The 17525-nt window shown below is 39.5% G+C and overlaps 1 protein-coding gene across 2 annotated transcripts in view; it reads left to right on the forward strand.

The window, feature by feature from the left end:
- The window catches only part of lin7a (lin-7 homolog A (C. elegans)), a 46086-nt gene extending 30403 nt beyond the window's left edge, over positions 1-15683 (forward strand). The window contains exons 3-6 of one of the 2 annotated variants that reach the window (XM_061714775.1): positions 3214-3285; positions 11406-11615; positions 11697-11912; positions 13749-15683. In XM_061714775.1, the coding sequence (XP_061570759.1) occupies positions 3214-3285; positions 11406-11615; positions 11697-11912 (498 nt within the window). In that variant the 3' untranslated portion in view covers positions 13749-15683. The remainder of the gene's footprint in view (positions 1-3213; positions 3286-11405; positions 11616-11696; positions 11913-13748) is intronic. The other variant, XM_061714773.1, reaches the window with a different exon arrangement.
- Positions 15684-17525: the final 1842 nt, after the last annotated feature.

The following is a 17525-nucleotide window of genomic DNA, read 5'->3' on the forward strand; positions in this document are numbered from 1 at the left end:
TTTTCCACAACTTAAACCTTTAAGGCCGCGTTCAGACTGCCAGCCAATATCCGATTTTTAGCCCATCCAGATTGAAACTGGATGACTCTTTTGAAGTCTGAACAGTCCCAAACCGCATGAGATCCGATTTTTGCAAACCAGATCGAAACCACCTCCGGGAGGTAGTTTCATATCGCATTTGGGCAGATATGCCCAAATGTCTGAACAGCTCCAAACACTCGGTTTTGATTGTCCGTGACGTCACTCGCGACGCCAGACCAGACCCATGCGCCAAACCACCCGCCCATTTCGAGTTGTGGAGCTACGTTACAGGTATGGAGCAGTTGGAAGATGCTGAAAACAGCAGTCCTTGGACAGAGGAAGAAACGAAATGCCTCATTAATCTGTGGGGAGATGGGTCCACTCAAGCGAAGCTCGAGGGCACGTATCGTAATAAGTCCATTTATGAAAGTCTTTCGCGCTGGGTGACGCCTCCGCTCCGACGTCGTTGCTACGGCAACCCGTCAGATCAGTCAATGATGTGGCCCAGTCTGAACAGAGCCAGATGCGATTTGGACACTCGCTAAAAACAGTGTGGACAGTCAGCCCTGAAAATCAGATATGAGAAGGAATCAGATATGAATCAGATTTGCCTGCAGTCTGAACGCGGCCTAACTGTCAAAGAAGGATTTAGAAAAGGTCATGCTTATATTTCATGTACGTTACATTACTTTAATGTACTCTTTACTGGTGTCTTCAATAAGAGCATTTGACACCTAACATTCATTCAAAATACAGCAGCAAAAATACTGAGAATTACAAAGAAAAGGGAAAAAATCACTCCAATACTAAGAACCTTAAAAAGGGCTTTCAGTGAAACAGAATTCAATTTAAGCCAAACCAAACACAGTAAAATAGCTTTCATTCATTGTGCTGCCCTCTATTGAAATCAATTCCTCACAGAGCTTAGATTTTCCAAAGCCTATTAAAGACATTTTTTTTTTATTATTATTTTTAATACAGTATAACTGTTTTTCATTTATTTAACTTTCGGAAACTTTCATGAAACAAACTTTCTGACAGCTTAATCATTTCATAAGTAACTCCTTTTTACAAGAGAAGCCTTGAGATTGTATTTATTTATTTATCTTTTACATAACATACAGTGTATAAAATAGGCCAGCTGAGCCTCAAGGACAGTAAAAAAAAATCCCCAAGTAATTCTCAGTCAACCCACATGTTTAAAATTTGCAGAGGAGTTGCAGTTTTATTCCCCTAAATGATGTACTGCATATAGAAAACAGGAGGCGGCTGAATGATGGGAAGATTTCCTCATTAACTGAGTCGGTGGCTATTTCAAAGTGCATCACTAATGCACCCCACGAGAGCCTTAAAAATATCTTTTTCTTGGTGTCATTACTTTTTAGCCGTACTGATTTTCTTCCGTTCGGCATGTGCCAAGTATTGTGTGAGCGCAGCAGCTCGATCCATAACACTCCCGTCAGGTTTGAATTGAGCCATTACCAAACATTTACATAAGAGAGACCAAGGTTTGAACGCCCAAAAGGCTGACAATTCTAAGCGGTAGAGACAGGTGCAAAGTGGATAAACACAATTTGTAGTAGTGTTTAAGGACAAATATAAATTAGGGAAACAAGAAGCCACTCCAAATGTAGAGGGAAGGGAATAAAGCCTTTTTGCGCCATTTAAAAAACCGTTCAGCCTCAAAAAGTGCAGAAGTGGAAGAAGGTAACATGTGGACTTGAGTGCGTGTGTGGAATGCACAGAAGCGAATTGCAGTCTCAAATGTGGAGCTGTGAACCCCAAAAGCCGCTCATTTGGTCTTTGAGATTCATGAGAAAACAAGCCAAACAGAAGCCTGGGGATATGTTTTTCTCCCATTCTCAGGTCTCTACATACAAACATCTCAAGGTTCATATCCTGAAAGTATACACGCCTTTGATGGTTCAGAGCGGCGGGAGATTTGCAGCGTTGCACGTTAGATCCACCTGATATGTTGGCTTCCATCACGCTGCTCAGCTTTGATGAGACACATCCACTTGTTGGCAGAAACAGATAATTAGCATTCATTTCTGAGACACAGATCTAATAACCCTCTCACAGGAGATGTCTGTCTTCCTCTTCTTTTTTTTTTGTTTGAAAAAATGTTCACTCTCATTAGTCTCATTAAAATTTGAGTTCTCATTTGCTCGATAACCCACAAACGCTGTTAATGCCTCATTAAAACAACTATATGTGTTTGCTTTCCCCTTTTCCTGTAATTTATGTTTGCTTGAGCTAAGTTGCACCAGCTCAGCATGAAACCTTTTATCTATGACTTTTTACCACTAGTACATCCATCATTTTAAACCTCTGTATTCCCACACAGTCCATTTTCTGATAGTAGCAATGCTGCGGATGTCTGACAGCAATTATTTCAGTTATATTACCAAAATATGGCAATATCTGACTCTGCACTAGTTTGGTGGAGATACAGAAAAAGGTAGTTTCATCTTACAGTATATTGACTCGAACAACTCATCATCTAACAGCCTTTGTCTAGGTTTTATCCTTTCAACAAATTCAGTTGTAAGGTGTCCTTAAAAGCCACGTCTTAACGGGAAAGGTCAGATGTCTGCACCGTTTCTATCTGCTTCAGCAAACAAGTTGTTCTTTTTTTTCTTTTTTACCCAACTTGATATAAAGCTGCCCAATTTCTCACAGCAGCAAATCGGTCTCAGTGGTTTTACAGCCTCCTGTCAAGATTTGTTTGGTTTGTTTCCAAAAGTCAGGGCCAGATCAGAGGTTGTTAGATTTTCTTGCTTGTTTTTTATATACAGTATATAAACTATTATACACATGCAAAGATGCTATAAACATACAGAACAGCTGAAATAGGCTGTAACTAACATCAAGGCTTTGAAATATCTTAAGGACTACAATGGTAATGGTGTCTTTGCAAAAAGCCATCATGAAAACCATCTATATTATAATCTTATTGTATTCGAGAAGATTTAAGCACCATCACTTACTTTTTCGAGGGTTACTTTCCAATGTTTCTAGTGGCAGTATATTGTCCTATATTCCTGTAAGTCAGCGTGTTACAGTGAAGTATGAGTCTGTGCAGCCAGCTGTGAAGGAACGCTATTATTTGACTATGGAAATGAGCTGGGGAGGGATTATGTATTCCAACAATGTGCAATTATAACACTTGTCTCTCTTCATTTTCTTCAGGTTTACCAGTACATGCATGAAACAATTACAGTGAATGGCTGTCCGGAGTACCAAGCAAGGGCCACAGCTAAGGTGAGAGCTTCTGATAGTCAGAAATCCTCAATTATCAATGCTGAAAGTGGTGAATTATCAGGAAATCACATGACCCAGTTATGCCATTTCCATCTCTTTCTCTGGCCAAGGCAGATAATAACAATTACGTATCTTTTCTCTTTTTAACGGCCCCTATTAAAACCTGTGAGAATAACTGATCAAAAGCAGAAGTTCGAGCTCTAAAAGCCAACTGCCAACTTCACATGTGTAATTCATCATTAATTTATGGAAGGATCTAACCCAAAAAACACTTTTAGCTGTGCTTTGTGTTCACTTAAGCTAGTTCTACTCGATTTGTGTACTTTAACATTGCAGACGGTAACAGTGCCTAAATGTTGAAACCATATTTATCGGACGCACACAAAAGACAAAGTCCACACCTGAAGCAACTGAAGCAGCAGCGATTTTGATTGTTCTAAGGTCAAAAACTCAACTCAACTCAACAACATGACAAGGACCCACAGCAGGAGACTCTCAGACTCAGATAAGGAGTCTGAGAGAACAAGAATTAATTCATTAATTATGGAAAACAAGGTACTTTTACAAGAAGGCCACACAGATATTAGCATAATAGGTTAAACCTATTAAAGGCTCTTTGAAAGACCTTCCAGCAAATGCTTCAGAGAATATTTAACTCAAACAATATTTTCTTTCTACCTTATCAGAGAGTTATGTTGCCTAAATCTAAATATGCAGAGACATAAAACCTTTTTAAAGGGCTGGCAAAAACGACCCTACGTCCACTCGCTTGCAATCTGCACTGTGGCCACAAGATGTCTCTGAATCCTGCACATACTCTTTTTGGAAGTTTTATAGTCTTTATCATAACATTAATGTGTTGAAAATGTGGCCCACGTTAAAAATGGGCCCACACGTGTAAATAACCGGCAGTCTACAGATAAATTAGCAGCTAGTTTGAGAAGAGTGAAAAGGAAATTTTATGAGTTTCAAGATGTCAAAAAAACAAATTGCCCTTCAGCTTCTGATTGGCATAGTTGTATTTTTGACACTCAGTCCTTATATATTATTAATAGTTAATCCTGACCACTATGCATGTAGAAAATGATTGCCTTTTCACGGGTTAGCTACTCCAGCTTGCTGAAGGAATGAGCATTTGGAAAAGGGAACACTTTAATGTGAAAAAATACATTATTTCTTTCCCCCTTGCTTGCAATAAGCATATGGAAGGGAATAATATAACAGAAGGGAAATACGCTACAGCTTCTCACTATCTACTGAGGATTCCGGCTCTTTTTCATCACTTAAAAACAAATAAAACAATATCAAAACTTGCAAATATTATCCCCATTCCCTCAAATGATAAATGTTGACTGGACAAGAAAACATTCTGCTAAAAATCACCAGTAATGGCTCCTGTTGCTGCGATCAATACTGACAATCCGAATGCAGAACACAAAGAGTGAATAAAGCAGATTTATTGCAAGTACTCAGGAGAGGCCAGAGTGTTAGTGGAGATAAAGATAAAGATAAAGGTAAGTGAAGGCGGAAGGCTGGGGAGAGATTGCGGCTGGCGGTGAAGGGAGGATGGTGGGAGTGAGTGGTGCTGGCTGAATGTGAAGCAGGCAGGCTGGCTGCTGGTCACGCTGGGCTGAGTGAAGTGAAAACAGGAAAGATAACCCGCTGGATGGCAAAGAGACACCAGTACTGTGGACCTGCAGCACAGATAGGACAGGATTAATCTAAGAGACAAAAGGAATGAGAGCTCACGGAAGATGCAAGCAGGCCAAGGAACGCTGGCTGACACAGTAGTGAGAAATTAATGAAAAATCAACACTGCAACACTGCTGAGTTTCTGAGTAAATGGAATAGAGGTATGTGGGCTGATGACCAGGAACACCCACCACACAAATACATCCACATAAACAAAGCCTTTGCTTTCTAAATGCATTGAATTTCAATCAGAGGTATAAGGAAACAGAGTTCAAAACACTGCAGCCCAGGAAGAAGCACAGGGGACTTGGGTCCCAGATATAATCTTGAAACCATTATTTGATGATGATGTAGCATTTTACAAGGGGTTTTTTTTGTTTGTTTTTCATGTAATCCTGTGATGCCCAACTCACAAAACGGAACATTTGGCCAAATCAAAATACTGCAAATATTGCCCCATCAGCCTAAGTCTTTTCCTTTGTTAGTTTTTGTTACCCTTTTTTGTTTCAATTGTTTTAATGTGCTATATTTTTGTCTTTTGTCTTTTTTTCTTTTCTATTCTGATTTATCTTCATATTTCCTGCAATGTTTCACTTTTTTTGGATTGCACTTGGTGTCACAATGACCAGAGATGAATGGGACTTTGATGGTGATCATCTGCTGAATCTGTTGACCCCAGCTTTCTGCTGCAGGCTTTGTTGTACGCTCACTCGCTCTAAAAATCATAAAAACCGTGCTGGAATTCACACAAGGGAGCAACTCTGGCAAAATTGGTAGTAACATTCGTGCAAAGTAATGAGTTTCTAAAGTCTATGCTGCATGAAACGATCCATTATCAATGCTATTGTTCATGTGGTGCATCTCCTCAGAACACTCATAAATTTACCATTTAATTTTCTTGAAGTGCATGTGTATCTGACGCTGTCAGGTGATAAATGTTATCATTTTAACTGATTATCCCTTGATGTACCGGTACTTGTACATTCAGCATCAGCTGTGTAGAACAGACTTGTCTGTAAACCAGGAGAAAGTGAAATAGAAGCACATCCTATTCTTTCTTCATGGTTCCCATGGTAACATGAAACATAGTTTGCAGCTTGTTTAACTGCAACATCCATGTTTCTTTGGTGACATAACGTGCAGCTCAGCAGGCTTGGATGTTTGATGCAATCTACAGCTGAGAATTTGCATCTTCAGTTCTTAATTCAGCATCAGTTTTTGGTGAAAAGGCTTGATTTTGGTTTAGGTTGAAATGTTTGCAGGACCAGTGACTAACTTTAATAGATTCACTGCTGAACAATAATGGAAATAAATGCAAAATAAAATAAAAGCAGTGTGTGAATGCACTGACTTGAATTACTGACCATCTGTCAGTCATTTGACATGTGAGATGTGAGACATCAACACTCTAACAGACATTTGAAGGCTGTTCAATAATGCTGAACAGAATCGGTGGGTTTTACTGGATTTTACAGACGTTTCAATCCAAAACTCTGAACACAAAAATGCACCCCTTAGCAGGTTAAGAGTTCAATGTAAGTTTCCTTGGTGATCTAGCCAGGTTAAAAGACTGGCTGCCTTCCTGTGACTGAAAATAAGCACTTTAGACCTCACAGATTTAGCTATTAAGTACATTTTTATATCAACTATACATTAAATGAAGAAAGGTTTGCTGGTCGCTGTCGTTACACATGTCAAGTTTCAAAAGTGTGTATAATTACAGCTCTGTCTGCCTCATTTGATCATATAATTATCAGTTTTAAGATGGCAATATTTCAAATTTTGCTGACGCAATAAAAAAAAACAGAAACCAGAACCTGGCCAGCCACAGTCATTTAAATAATGAAAATTGTCCCCCATGAAATGGCTCTGGTACCAATCATGGGCATATCAGCTGGTCTATAACTTATCAAACCAATCACTACAGGGTGGGGGGGTTTAGATGTGATGATTCATATACAGAAACATCCAAGGATCTGTGTTTTAAGAGCCATTTTAGATGTCTTTTGGTTGGTTTTTAGTCTGGCTGTCATCCTGCCTGCACCGCATGATGTGTGGACTATTCATTGGTATCCAGAGGCAGTTTCTTCTGCATCTGTTCGCTCTGGCTCCTGGAAATCAAAGTAAAATTCAAAGGAACCAGCATAATCCTTGGTGTCAAAGAGATAAATAACTGAGATGGCTGGCCAGGCTGTTATGACGTACCACATTCTCACAAAAATGTTGGCTCACATAACTGGGAATTAAACCCATTTCTGAACATTTCTGCCTTTGACAGTTCAATCGTTCTCTTTTGTAGTAAAATTGATCATTTTACTAATTTAAGCTTCATGCACATACACACCATTTCAAGGTGACAGAATATTTCAGTTGGCTGTTTGAATGGGATTTGGGTAATAAAAGAACTATCATTCATAAAGCTCGAACAAAGTTTTTATCTACGCAAAGATTTCACCAGAAATAATACCAAATCCTCAGCAGTGAGGAAGCTAAATGTCTCATTTGTCAAAAGATGGATATGGATTTCTAAATGACATTTTTGGACCTTCTCTGATACGTAATCTTTAAATTTGTATTTGATTCTTTTTACATTTACTCCATAGTAACAATGAAAACATCATAAGTGAAGTATTAACTCAAGTTGAAATCGTGCAAATGATGGCAGAAGACTTACATTTGTTCCCTATTGATATAAGCGCACCTTTTTCATCAGCACTTGCACTAGGCTTTTTTAATGTATAAATAAAGGTTTTTGTGGCACTAGTGGCCTTTAAAGGAGCTTGAGGCAGGATGGAGCCAGGATTTATGAAAAAAATCCGTACACATTTTAAGTTTTCTAGTAATAATGTCAGATGAAGCGTTCCAAACCCAAAAGAATGATTCCTCTAGTGTATCTTTCCGTTGCCTTGAACAGGCTGTGTGCTGCAAAATGTGCTGCAATTTGGTCCCGAATTTCCCGCGCTGGGCTGCGGATGTGACGTCACATGACGCTGCATGCGCGTTCTCCCCGTTCTCCCGTGCCGGCTTCACTGTTGGCTGCAGTACCCCCGACGGCCGTCATGGAGAAGGGTGGCGCTAGAGAGTCTCATTTCTTAAAAGGAGCCTCATGCTCCTTTAATTGAGAAAGTAGGTGGACAGGAAACAGTTAGAGAGGGGGGGAAACATTGCAGTACAGGGCGACAGGCCGGGACTCGAACCTGCGCTGCCTACATGAGGACTACAGCCTCTACAAATGGCGCCGGCTCAACCCACTGAGCTATCCAGGGCCCCTGTAATAAGCTTAGGCCTATATGTAAGAAAAGGGATGTGGAGAGAAGACCTGCTTTACATCATGTGAAGAGGAGGAAGAGGATGTGAGGAAGAAATGAGATGAGAGCACTTTTCCTCTCTGTCCTTCCTTGACTCTGTGCCCAGCACAGTCTTCTCCTTTTCAGCACATTAGAGTTGATGGAGGATGTGAATAGGAAAGGATGACAAACACAAAGGAAGTGTGTTTTGGGGTATAATACATTCAGACTGCATGAGGCTTCAAATGTTGAGAGCTGCTCACGAGCTCTTTAGTTGATATTCTTTAACGTAGCTATTAGGTACAACACTGTGAAGCCTGTTATAACCTGCAACTTAACATTCAGCTGAATAAATACTCATTATAAGTACACCTTTTCACTTTTTTGGAAAACAAAAACCAATACAGCTCTTACATCCATTAAAGAAAGAGTCATAGCCAAGAGGTGATTACCTTAAATTAGCTTAGATTAGCATAATGGCTGTAAGCCAAGTGTTAGCTCCGTCAGAAGTTTTAAACTACACCCTCCAGCATTTTAAAACTTAGTAATTACTTTTTTTCTGTACACAAACACAATAAAATAAAAAGGGTACAAGCAATTCTTTTGTCCTTTTTAGATTAAAATACCATCCAATATAGACTATGGGGCAGGCTATAGAAAGCTTCGGCTTGGAAGAAGTGAGATAGCAATAACAAAAGCATTCTCTATACCAGTCTCAAGTTTACATCTCATATTTAATTAGTTTAGTGTGTACACATAATGTAAAAGGCCAGGGGTTGTGTTGTTAATCTGTTTCTGACTATTAAGAGAAGGTTTCCAGCAGGGTTTTAGGCTTGGCTTATCTCTTTATGACATTAGCTTCCTACTTGAAGATCTGACATAATTTAAGGGACAAAAGGGATGAAGAAATCCCTCAAGTAACACAGTAACGTTCTTACTTGTTGATAGAGGTTGGTTTTAACACTGTACAGTTGTCCAAACTAGCTCTAGACTAGGGTAAACTGATTTTCAAGATATTTATGGTAACCGTAGGCTATTCGGTTCAAAGCTAGGCACTTTTTCTACTCTTAGAAGATTTTCAAAGTCAGAGACTACAAATGATGATTTTTTTTTTTAGGTGATAAGGTATGTTTTTAAGCCAAATCAAGAGGTTAGCTACCTGAATTCCATCTGAATTAACTTAAAAAATGTTAAGCAAAAACTAGGGGGAAAAAATTGTCTCCCTTTTGGAACCTTGGTGGACTGGGTCCATCTCCTACGTCCATGCATGCACACATACATTTCAGAAATAAACATCTAACATCAGCCTTTTGGCTACAATTGGGTGCCTCTATCCCTCTATAACAAATAAAAATAAATTAAATGAAAATGAAATGAACATTACCATTGGTGTAGAGGAGGTACTACAATGTCATCATGCACTGTATCTCAGAAACCATTGGACCATTGGAATGAGGTTGGAATACCAGATTCACGACAAAATGTCGTGGCTGCTTCATGAAATTCAGCTTCCTACGTTTTGAGAGTTAAATGTACGTAAAAGAGCAGTATTAAGGTTCAGAGTTTTTTCTCCAAATGCAAAGACATGTGATTTAAAGCAGCACAATGTAACTTTTCCACCTTAATATAATATTTCCAGAGTCATTGTGATGGTACATCAACTTACAACAGGTTTAATGACACCTCTGTCATGGTCTGGGGTCTGTATCGCCTTCACTGGCACTATGTAACTTCGAGGTGGATGGTAGGAAACCTTCCACACTACTGGTAAAGCACTACCACTTTTGTCCAAAGGAGCCGCCAAACTCAACAAAAGCTGAAAGTTACGTTGTGCTGCTTTGAAACATTATTTGATATTCTGGATGTCTTTTTATGAAATGTAATAGCATAGTGTTCCAGTCTTCAAAGAAATGTTGACTGTTTCCAAGCTGGAGAAGTTTTTTTTTTCTTTTCTAAGAAGTAACAGACATGACTTGAACTTTGAAACTTTATTTTTCTCCCTTTTAAAAATACAGTTTCCACTATTAAATTTGTATTATTGACCACTCGACCGCAGTGCTAACGGTCAAAGCTGGCTTAGCTGCGGACTGTCAACTAGAAAAACTGGAAAAACGTCTGATATAAAGTAGATACAGCAGGATACTGTCAAGAATCTACAGTGTACCATTTCTTGCAAGCTTTTCATTTAAAATCCCTCCTGTGTCTGAGAGGTCTCTGCCATCTGCCAGATTATGTTTTTGTTTGCAGAAACTCAGATGAAGTTGTGAAGGTCGATCTGATGTGAGGCCCGGGAGGCGGCGTTGTGCATGCTGAGGAGCTGCCGTTTAGCTTCACAGCGGGACAGGAAGGGCGAAAGAGAAGCAGCACAGAAAGAGAGGGTGAAGGACAGAATGAGGGAATAAGAATCAGAGGGTGCAGTGGTCATGATACATTAACCAAATTAAAACAGATGCAGCCGAGCAGAGGTTAAATTAGATCTGAAGGGTTGTATGAATACAAAGCTTGGAGCTACTCATCTGTAGCCGACATTCACCATGAACATGTGCAGAAATTCTAGACATACTTCATCGAGTTAATCATTTCCACGTATGATAAATGATGCTGACTTTACAGCAAGAGCACCTGTTGAAGTGCATCTGTGGTTCAGCGGAAACAGAGGGTTTTTTCCTTGGTTCGTCTACCACTAGTGTTCCTGAGCCTTGCTAACAAGCTCCTCTATGCTTTTGTCTGAAGGCAAAAGGTTTGCGGTTCAATGAAAAGCTGGTTGAAATTCATTAGGGGGAAAGCATATGGCTGCTACTCTAACCGTGAACTTGGATATTTTAATAGGTGTGCTTCCAAAGCCCCCCCAAAAAACCTTCTCACTTGGAGTCTAAATCTGCAGCTCTGACTAAATCCTGTCACTTTATCGCCGTCCCTGCTGAAAAGAGATGGTGCATACCTTATTTAACAATGCTCCTTCCTTCATACTGAGACCAGAAGCTCAGACAGACCACGAGGCTTTGAAGAAGAGTTGCTGGGTTTTTATAATGAAAAAAAAGGACATTAATAATCAATGGCCAGGTCTTTCTGTTTCTGCGCTGCACCTCCACAGAAACCTCATTACAGAACACCGTCTTACCCTTTTCCTTGTTCCTGTAGGCCACGGTGGCAGCTTTCGCAGCCAGCGAAGGTCACTCCCACCCTCGGGTGGTGGAGCTGCCCAAGACGGAGGAAGGCCTGGGCTTCAACGTGATGGGTGGCAAGGAGCAAAACTCACCCATATACATCTCTCGCATCATTCCCGGAGGTGTGGCTGAAAGGCATGGTGGACTAAAGCGAGGGGACCAGCTTTTGTCTGTCAACGGGGTAGTAAGTGTAACCTCGCACCAAGACAGGATGAATAAATCCCCTGACAGTTCCACCCATTCTGCATCTCTGCAACTCCTACAGAGCGTAGAAGGAGAACACCACGAGAAAGCGGTGGAGCTCTTGAAGGCGGCCAAGGACAGTGTGAAGCTGGTGGTACGCTACACCCCCAAGGTGCTGGAGGAGATGGAGGCTCGCTTCGAGAAGCTCCGCACGGCCCGGCGGCGTCAGCAGCAGCAGCTCCTGATGCAGCAACAGCAGCAACAGAACCTGAGCTCTCAGCAGAACCACATGTCGTAGGTGAGGCGCTTCATTGCTTTAAGGGTGAGGGGAGGGAGGAGCACAGATGGGATTGTTCCACTGTGAAAGTCCCGAGCAGATAGAACTAGTGCTGGAAAAGTGACATCAGAAGAAAAGAAAAACAGGTTATCTTTTCCTGTGATAGAAATTATCACTGGAAGTATTTTTCCCAGACTTTTTCTATCTGTGTGTCTTTTTGTTTTCAATTCCCCTGTCGTCAACTTTTCCCTTGCAGTCTCCATCACCTGCCTCATGTTACACACGCCTACGCCTGTGCGGAAAGTGCGTGCTGCATCTTCTTGTCAATCAGCCAGGGATGGCTTAATTATATTTATGACGTATGTAGCAAATTGTGTTTAAATATTCATTTTCTAAGTGGAATATTTATTCTAATCAGCCCGACCGAACCCGACCTGGATATCATTATGCATATTTTTGTTAGACTCGTCACTGCAGGTTCATATCAACCTGCGGGTCACTGGGGGGAACCTCCGGCCTCCAGGCCATATATAGCCCTCAGAACCCATTTTTGTGATAAAATTGACATTAATGCAAATATTTTTGGCCAGAGAAGGCAGCATAAGAAGTCAGATGTCTGCGCGAGATAAGACAGAATGACTGACAGGCAAAATGGATGCTGAACGGTGTGTTTTTCGAGCGAAATGGACGAACTATCTTTTTTTTGTAGAAGAACAATAATAAAAAGCAGTTTGTGTTATTGTTTGTCCAGATTCTGGAATAAATCTCCAGCTGTTATTTCAGGTTAAGGCCATGTAGCTTAAGAGGCGAGAAATATAACTGCATTTCCAATAGTCACCAGGATTATTAGAAGGAGCAATGCAGTTGTGGAACATGATCACCTAAACAACTTAGAAGATTGGCCTTCCCTTGCCCCAATCTCATGCTTAAAGTACTCGGTTTCTACTTGCTTCATTCTTTTGTTGTTACCAATTCATACACCATTCATCACATTTTACTGCTATTAAAAGGGTTTATACGGAGGAAATCCAAGTGGAAGCATGTCCAGCTCTTCCTTTTCAGTCTTATACACCATGGTCTGCTTTGCTGTGCAGGGCGCATGCATATGCAGCACATCTCAACACAAAGCCCCAAACCTCAGCGGTATTTCCTGCAAACTGAGCTGGCGGTATCTTTTGTGCAAATACGAGTCCTTCCTATGTGTTCTACCAGCGGTTCTGTTGTAAGGGCTGTGAATAATTCAGGCCGAAACAGATTACATCTGCGGCCCCAGCTCTGGAGGTGCGTGGATAAGTAGGCGCAGCCTTGAGTGTCATTCCTTGCTGGAAGATGATAGAAGGGGAGGAAAAGCTCTGAAGTGTCAGCCAAAATGAAGCAAACTCACAGTTTCAGAGTAAAAATGGGAAGGTCTTTCAAGCAGTATAGACAATTATCAGTCCGCTGAGCCCCATTTTGGCGCAGACGCCTCTAATTGTTCAAGCGTTTCCCTGAGATATTGGATCCGGGCATGTGTCCAAAATCTCTGTGGCCTTACTCATTTGATGCTAAATCCCCTCAAGTGTATCTGTTGTCTTAGACTTGGCACAGTGTGGCTTGGGAAGGTATTTAGGAGCTTGTGCTGCAGCAAAGCCCCGAGGCAGGAAACGGAGCAGGGATCTTGTTTTATCAAAGTTGGCATCCCCACCACGGAGAATTGCTTCGGCAACTTAGAGAATGCCAACTCAGGTGACGGGAACGAGCAGCCGAACAGCATAACATCAGCCCCGGTTATATATAGAGGATCAGGATTGACAGTGTGAGCCAGTGTGAAGGCATTGCTCTCAGCTTGTTTGTCTCTTTTTTTCCTACTATCAACAGGTTGCTGCAAAAGAAGAAGTAAAGGAGTGCAAAGGGTGGATCCCTAAAGACCATCTATGTTGAGAATCCCAAAGGAATCGCTCCGTCAGGGAGGAGAACCGACAAGTAGAAGACTATTTTGCATACTCTCTCCCTTCCAGTGTACCACAGATTACTGAGCAAAGACAAAGAATGCTTTTGTCCTGAAATTGGTGCTTTGAAAAAACGAGTGAGGGACATTGAAATCTGTCCAGTTCAACTGTATATTCCCTTTTATAAGTTGACCCCCTCTGTTGTAACTTTTACTGAGTCTCCCTTTCTTGTTTGTGTTGGGTTTTTTTTCGTTTTACATTTCTTCTGCTTCCATCTATAACACAGTGAAAACTATTTTTTCCCCCATTTTTTCCCCATAAATATCATTTGTACAGTGGTGTTTCTATTGATTATTGAACTGGTGCTTGTGTCTCCGTATCAACAAACATTGATTTCTTGTCCCGTTTCGGATAAACTCTTTTTTACCTTATATATTGTAGCAGGAAAAGATTTTGTATCTTGTAGATTTAGCAATAACACCCAGTTCTTCAGTTTTACCTTTTTTTCTTATTTTTTCCCCCCTCTAAATTCATGACGGATATACATACAGTGCATATTCAAGGTTATGTGCAAACGTAGGTCGCCGTACCACAAACCGGGTCTCATGCACTGTCAGGCAGCTTCGGAGTCCAAATTCTCTGTGCCATTTGAAGAGATTATCGATTTACAGGAAGCATGTAGAGTTAAGGTGCAATAAACTGTGATCACACCAAGAGTTTATTTGGTAATCCCAACTAAAATGTACTTTGAATATATACATGTACAGTATGTATATGTATATATATATATTAATCCTCAGATTTACTTAATGTGTCCTGTTCCGACAGATAAACAGAATGTCATGAGCTTTTATTTTATGGGAATATAATGAAAATAGATGCTGTCATTATCTTTTATTTTTTAGAATAGTTTATGGTTGAATATATATTTATCATGAAGTTTTACCGTCCTTTGGAATATTTTTAAAACACGCAGATTATTAAAAAGTTGTATGAGCTCTGAATGCTATCACGTGGATTTGTTTCTCGCATTTTGTTTTGACAATCATTGTGAAAAGTGCTGAGACTGATCTGAATGTTTTACCTTTTATTTTTTCCTCTTTATCGCAGAAATCAGTTTTTTTTGTGAATAACCAGTAGTATCGCTCCATCCCGATCTGTGTTCAGTTTTGTTTCCATCTTTGGTGCTAAGCGCTCCTTGTTGTGGTTTTTTCAGTCAGTCTTTGTGTTTACTGCTGATTTTCTTTTCTTTCTTACTAGCAGCGCTATTTCTAAGTTTGTTCAGCCATGCAGGCTTCACCACTTTGGCTTCTCTATCTTCTATTTATTCAAAAACAAATCAAAAATGTAAAGGAAAAAAAAATACTCAAAGAAAACCAAATGTTTTTCTCCACTGAGAAAAAGTTACAATTTCTTGAAAATTTCTTTCGAGTGATTTGAGCGTTCATTAAAAGTAAACAATAATTTAAGTTGTCGGTTTCAACTTTAAACCCCCCGTGTTATTGCACAATTAAATTCCAGGAGTCGTAAATCCTTCTATACTGCTAACATATGAGCTGCGACATAACAACAAAACCACTCTCCAAATAACATGTTAACATTGAGGCCAATTTAATGCCAAACGTTTGTGTCAAAGTACCTGAAGGTTCTGGTTAGATGATAACATGCCCCTTACTAACGCCGAAAAGTACATCTTAATAAGACCCTTTTTGTATCTTTAAATCACAGGTACTCTTTCTTAATTAACTTGCATTTTGACGCTGAAAGTCCTGTACTGACCGTGAAGATAATAATAAAGACAAACTGTTAATATGCAATTGTTATACATAGTATATTTGTATAAATAAATATATGTGCTTGTGTACAGTGACTGTTTTGTTGTCTCTCATTATATCTGAGTTTTTATGGTTTCATTCAATTTTGGTAAGTGTGGGTGGGAATTATTGACAGCTCTGAATTTATATGTATATATATAATTAATGTCTAGCAACCAAAATATTTAGTTTAATAAATATTTTTAAATGGGTTCTTCAAAAATAATTCCCCTCTACATCATTTTAACTGCTAATGTTTGAAGTTTATTTATCTCTATGCTGAAGAAAAGAAGGCAGTGGAAGGCTATCATAAATGATAGGACTGAAAAACAGAGATTTCAAAGAGTACAGTGAAAGGTTTGCAGAGCTATTAAAAATGTTACGGTCATAAAACATAGAAGCTTTCAGAACATGGAACTCAATGATTCAATGGTGAGACATCTAAAAAGTTTCAGACTGACCTGGTTAGGTCTGGCGTGGTGGTTTATGATATATGCTGCAACCCTGGAAGAACCTTTTCTATAAAAAGGACTTCTATAGATTAAAACTGGCCACTGCTATTGCAGTGCACACACTCGAAGAAGGTGGAACTCCTCCCAATAGTTAAAAGACCTACGAAAAGATTTCTGAGGTCTCAAAAAGGCCTAACGTAGAATTGGAGACTGAAATTAAAGCCAGCAGCGATGGTAACCACTTTAGTGAGCTATAGCAACATATCTGAAAGTGCAGCCAAAGATTTCATGAGTATTGATAATTAGAGCAAGTCTCCCAAGCCTAAAAAGACAAAGGCAAAGTTCCAGACGACTTTAATGCAAATGAGAAATGCTGTTTTATCTGAGCTGGTGAGACTGACTGAATGAAGCATATTCTCAGGACAGTAACAGCAAAAGGTCGAGCTCTCGCTTCTGTCAAAGATTATAACATGTTATGAATACGACCTCTGGCATGTTTTATTTTAACTGCAGCTCATAAGGTCTTTTTTAATGTTCCACACCGAGTAAACTGTGCCTTATACGGGTGGATCATTAACAGTGTTGTTCAGCTTTATGTAGCAGATCCAGAGAGAACAGCTTCATCAATTTTTAAAAGAAAGTGGAACGAAAGATAGATATTTTTATTCTTCAAATAAACAGTGGTGTGGTGGTATTTTGAATATATATACAGATAAAAGATTTACTTGAGCTTGCCTGTGGTGATACAATTTGTATTAGCGCAGTTTGCCAAGAAAAAAAAACACATATACGATCAAACGTACCCCCAAACCTTAATATTTACACAGTTTGAAAATGAATAATTGCACTGTGAGAGGGGAAATAAGAAGGAACAAAAACTTTAAAGATAAACACAGAAACGACTCCTTTCTAACATCTCTACATATAAATACAGCTCTAGTTCCAAAAACAATTGTGAAACTGTAGCTGAACAAAATAGAAAACACACAATGCAATGATTTACATACCGTATGTCATAAACTCATATTTTCTAAACTGAAGAAATAACTCATGACAATCTTCAATTTGATGGTAGTAACAAGTCAAGTTGGTGAAAAGTTTAGTTTTAGTTTAGTTAGTTGAAAAAAGTTAGTTGAGTTAGGTGAAAAAAGTAAGAATAAACAGCTGGAAGATATCTGGCAACTAATTAAGTTATTGGACAACGGGTTATTGATGATAATGTGTATTAAAAAAAGGCATAACTGCCCATTTTTACTTTTTCAGAAGTAATGATGACTTTCTTAGTTTCTTAGAAGCAAAATGGGCAATGCTTCAACAGTCTTTCACATTGAAACCATGTCACAAAATGCTCCTCAGAGAAAAACTGTGGGTAAAATTTAAATTTCTTATCCTTCAAAATACATAATATCGAATATTACATTATCTGGAGAAATCTCAGTG

Source organism: Cololabis saira, chromosome 23 (genome assembly GCF_033807715.1).
Source record: "Cololabis saira isolate AMF1-May2022 chromosome 23, fColSai1.1, whole genome shotgun sequence".
NCBI classification, from domain to species: Eukaryota; Metazoa; Chordata; class Actinopteri; order Beloniformes; family Belonidae; genus Cololabis; species Cololabis saira.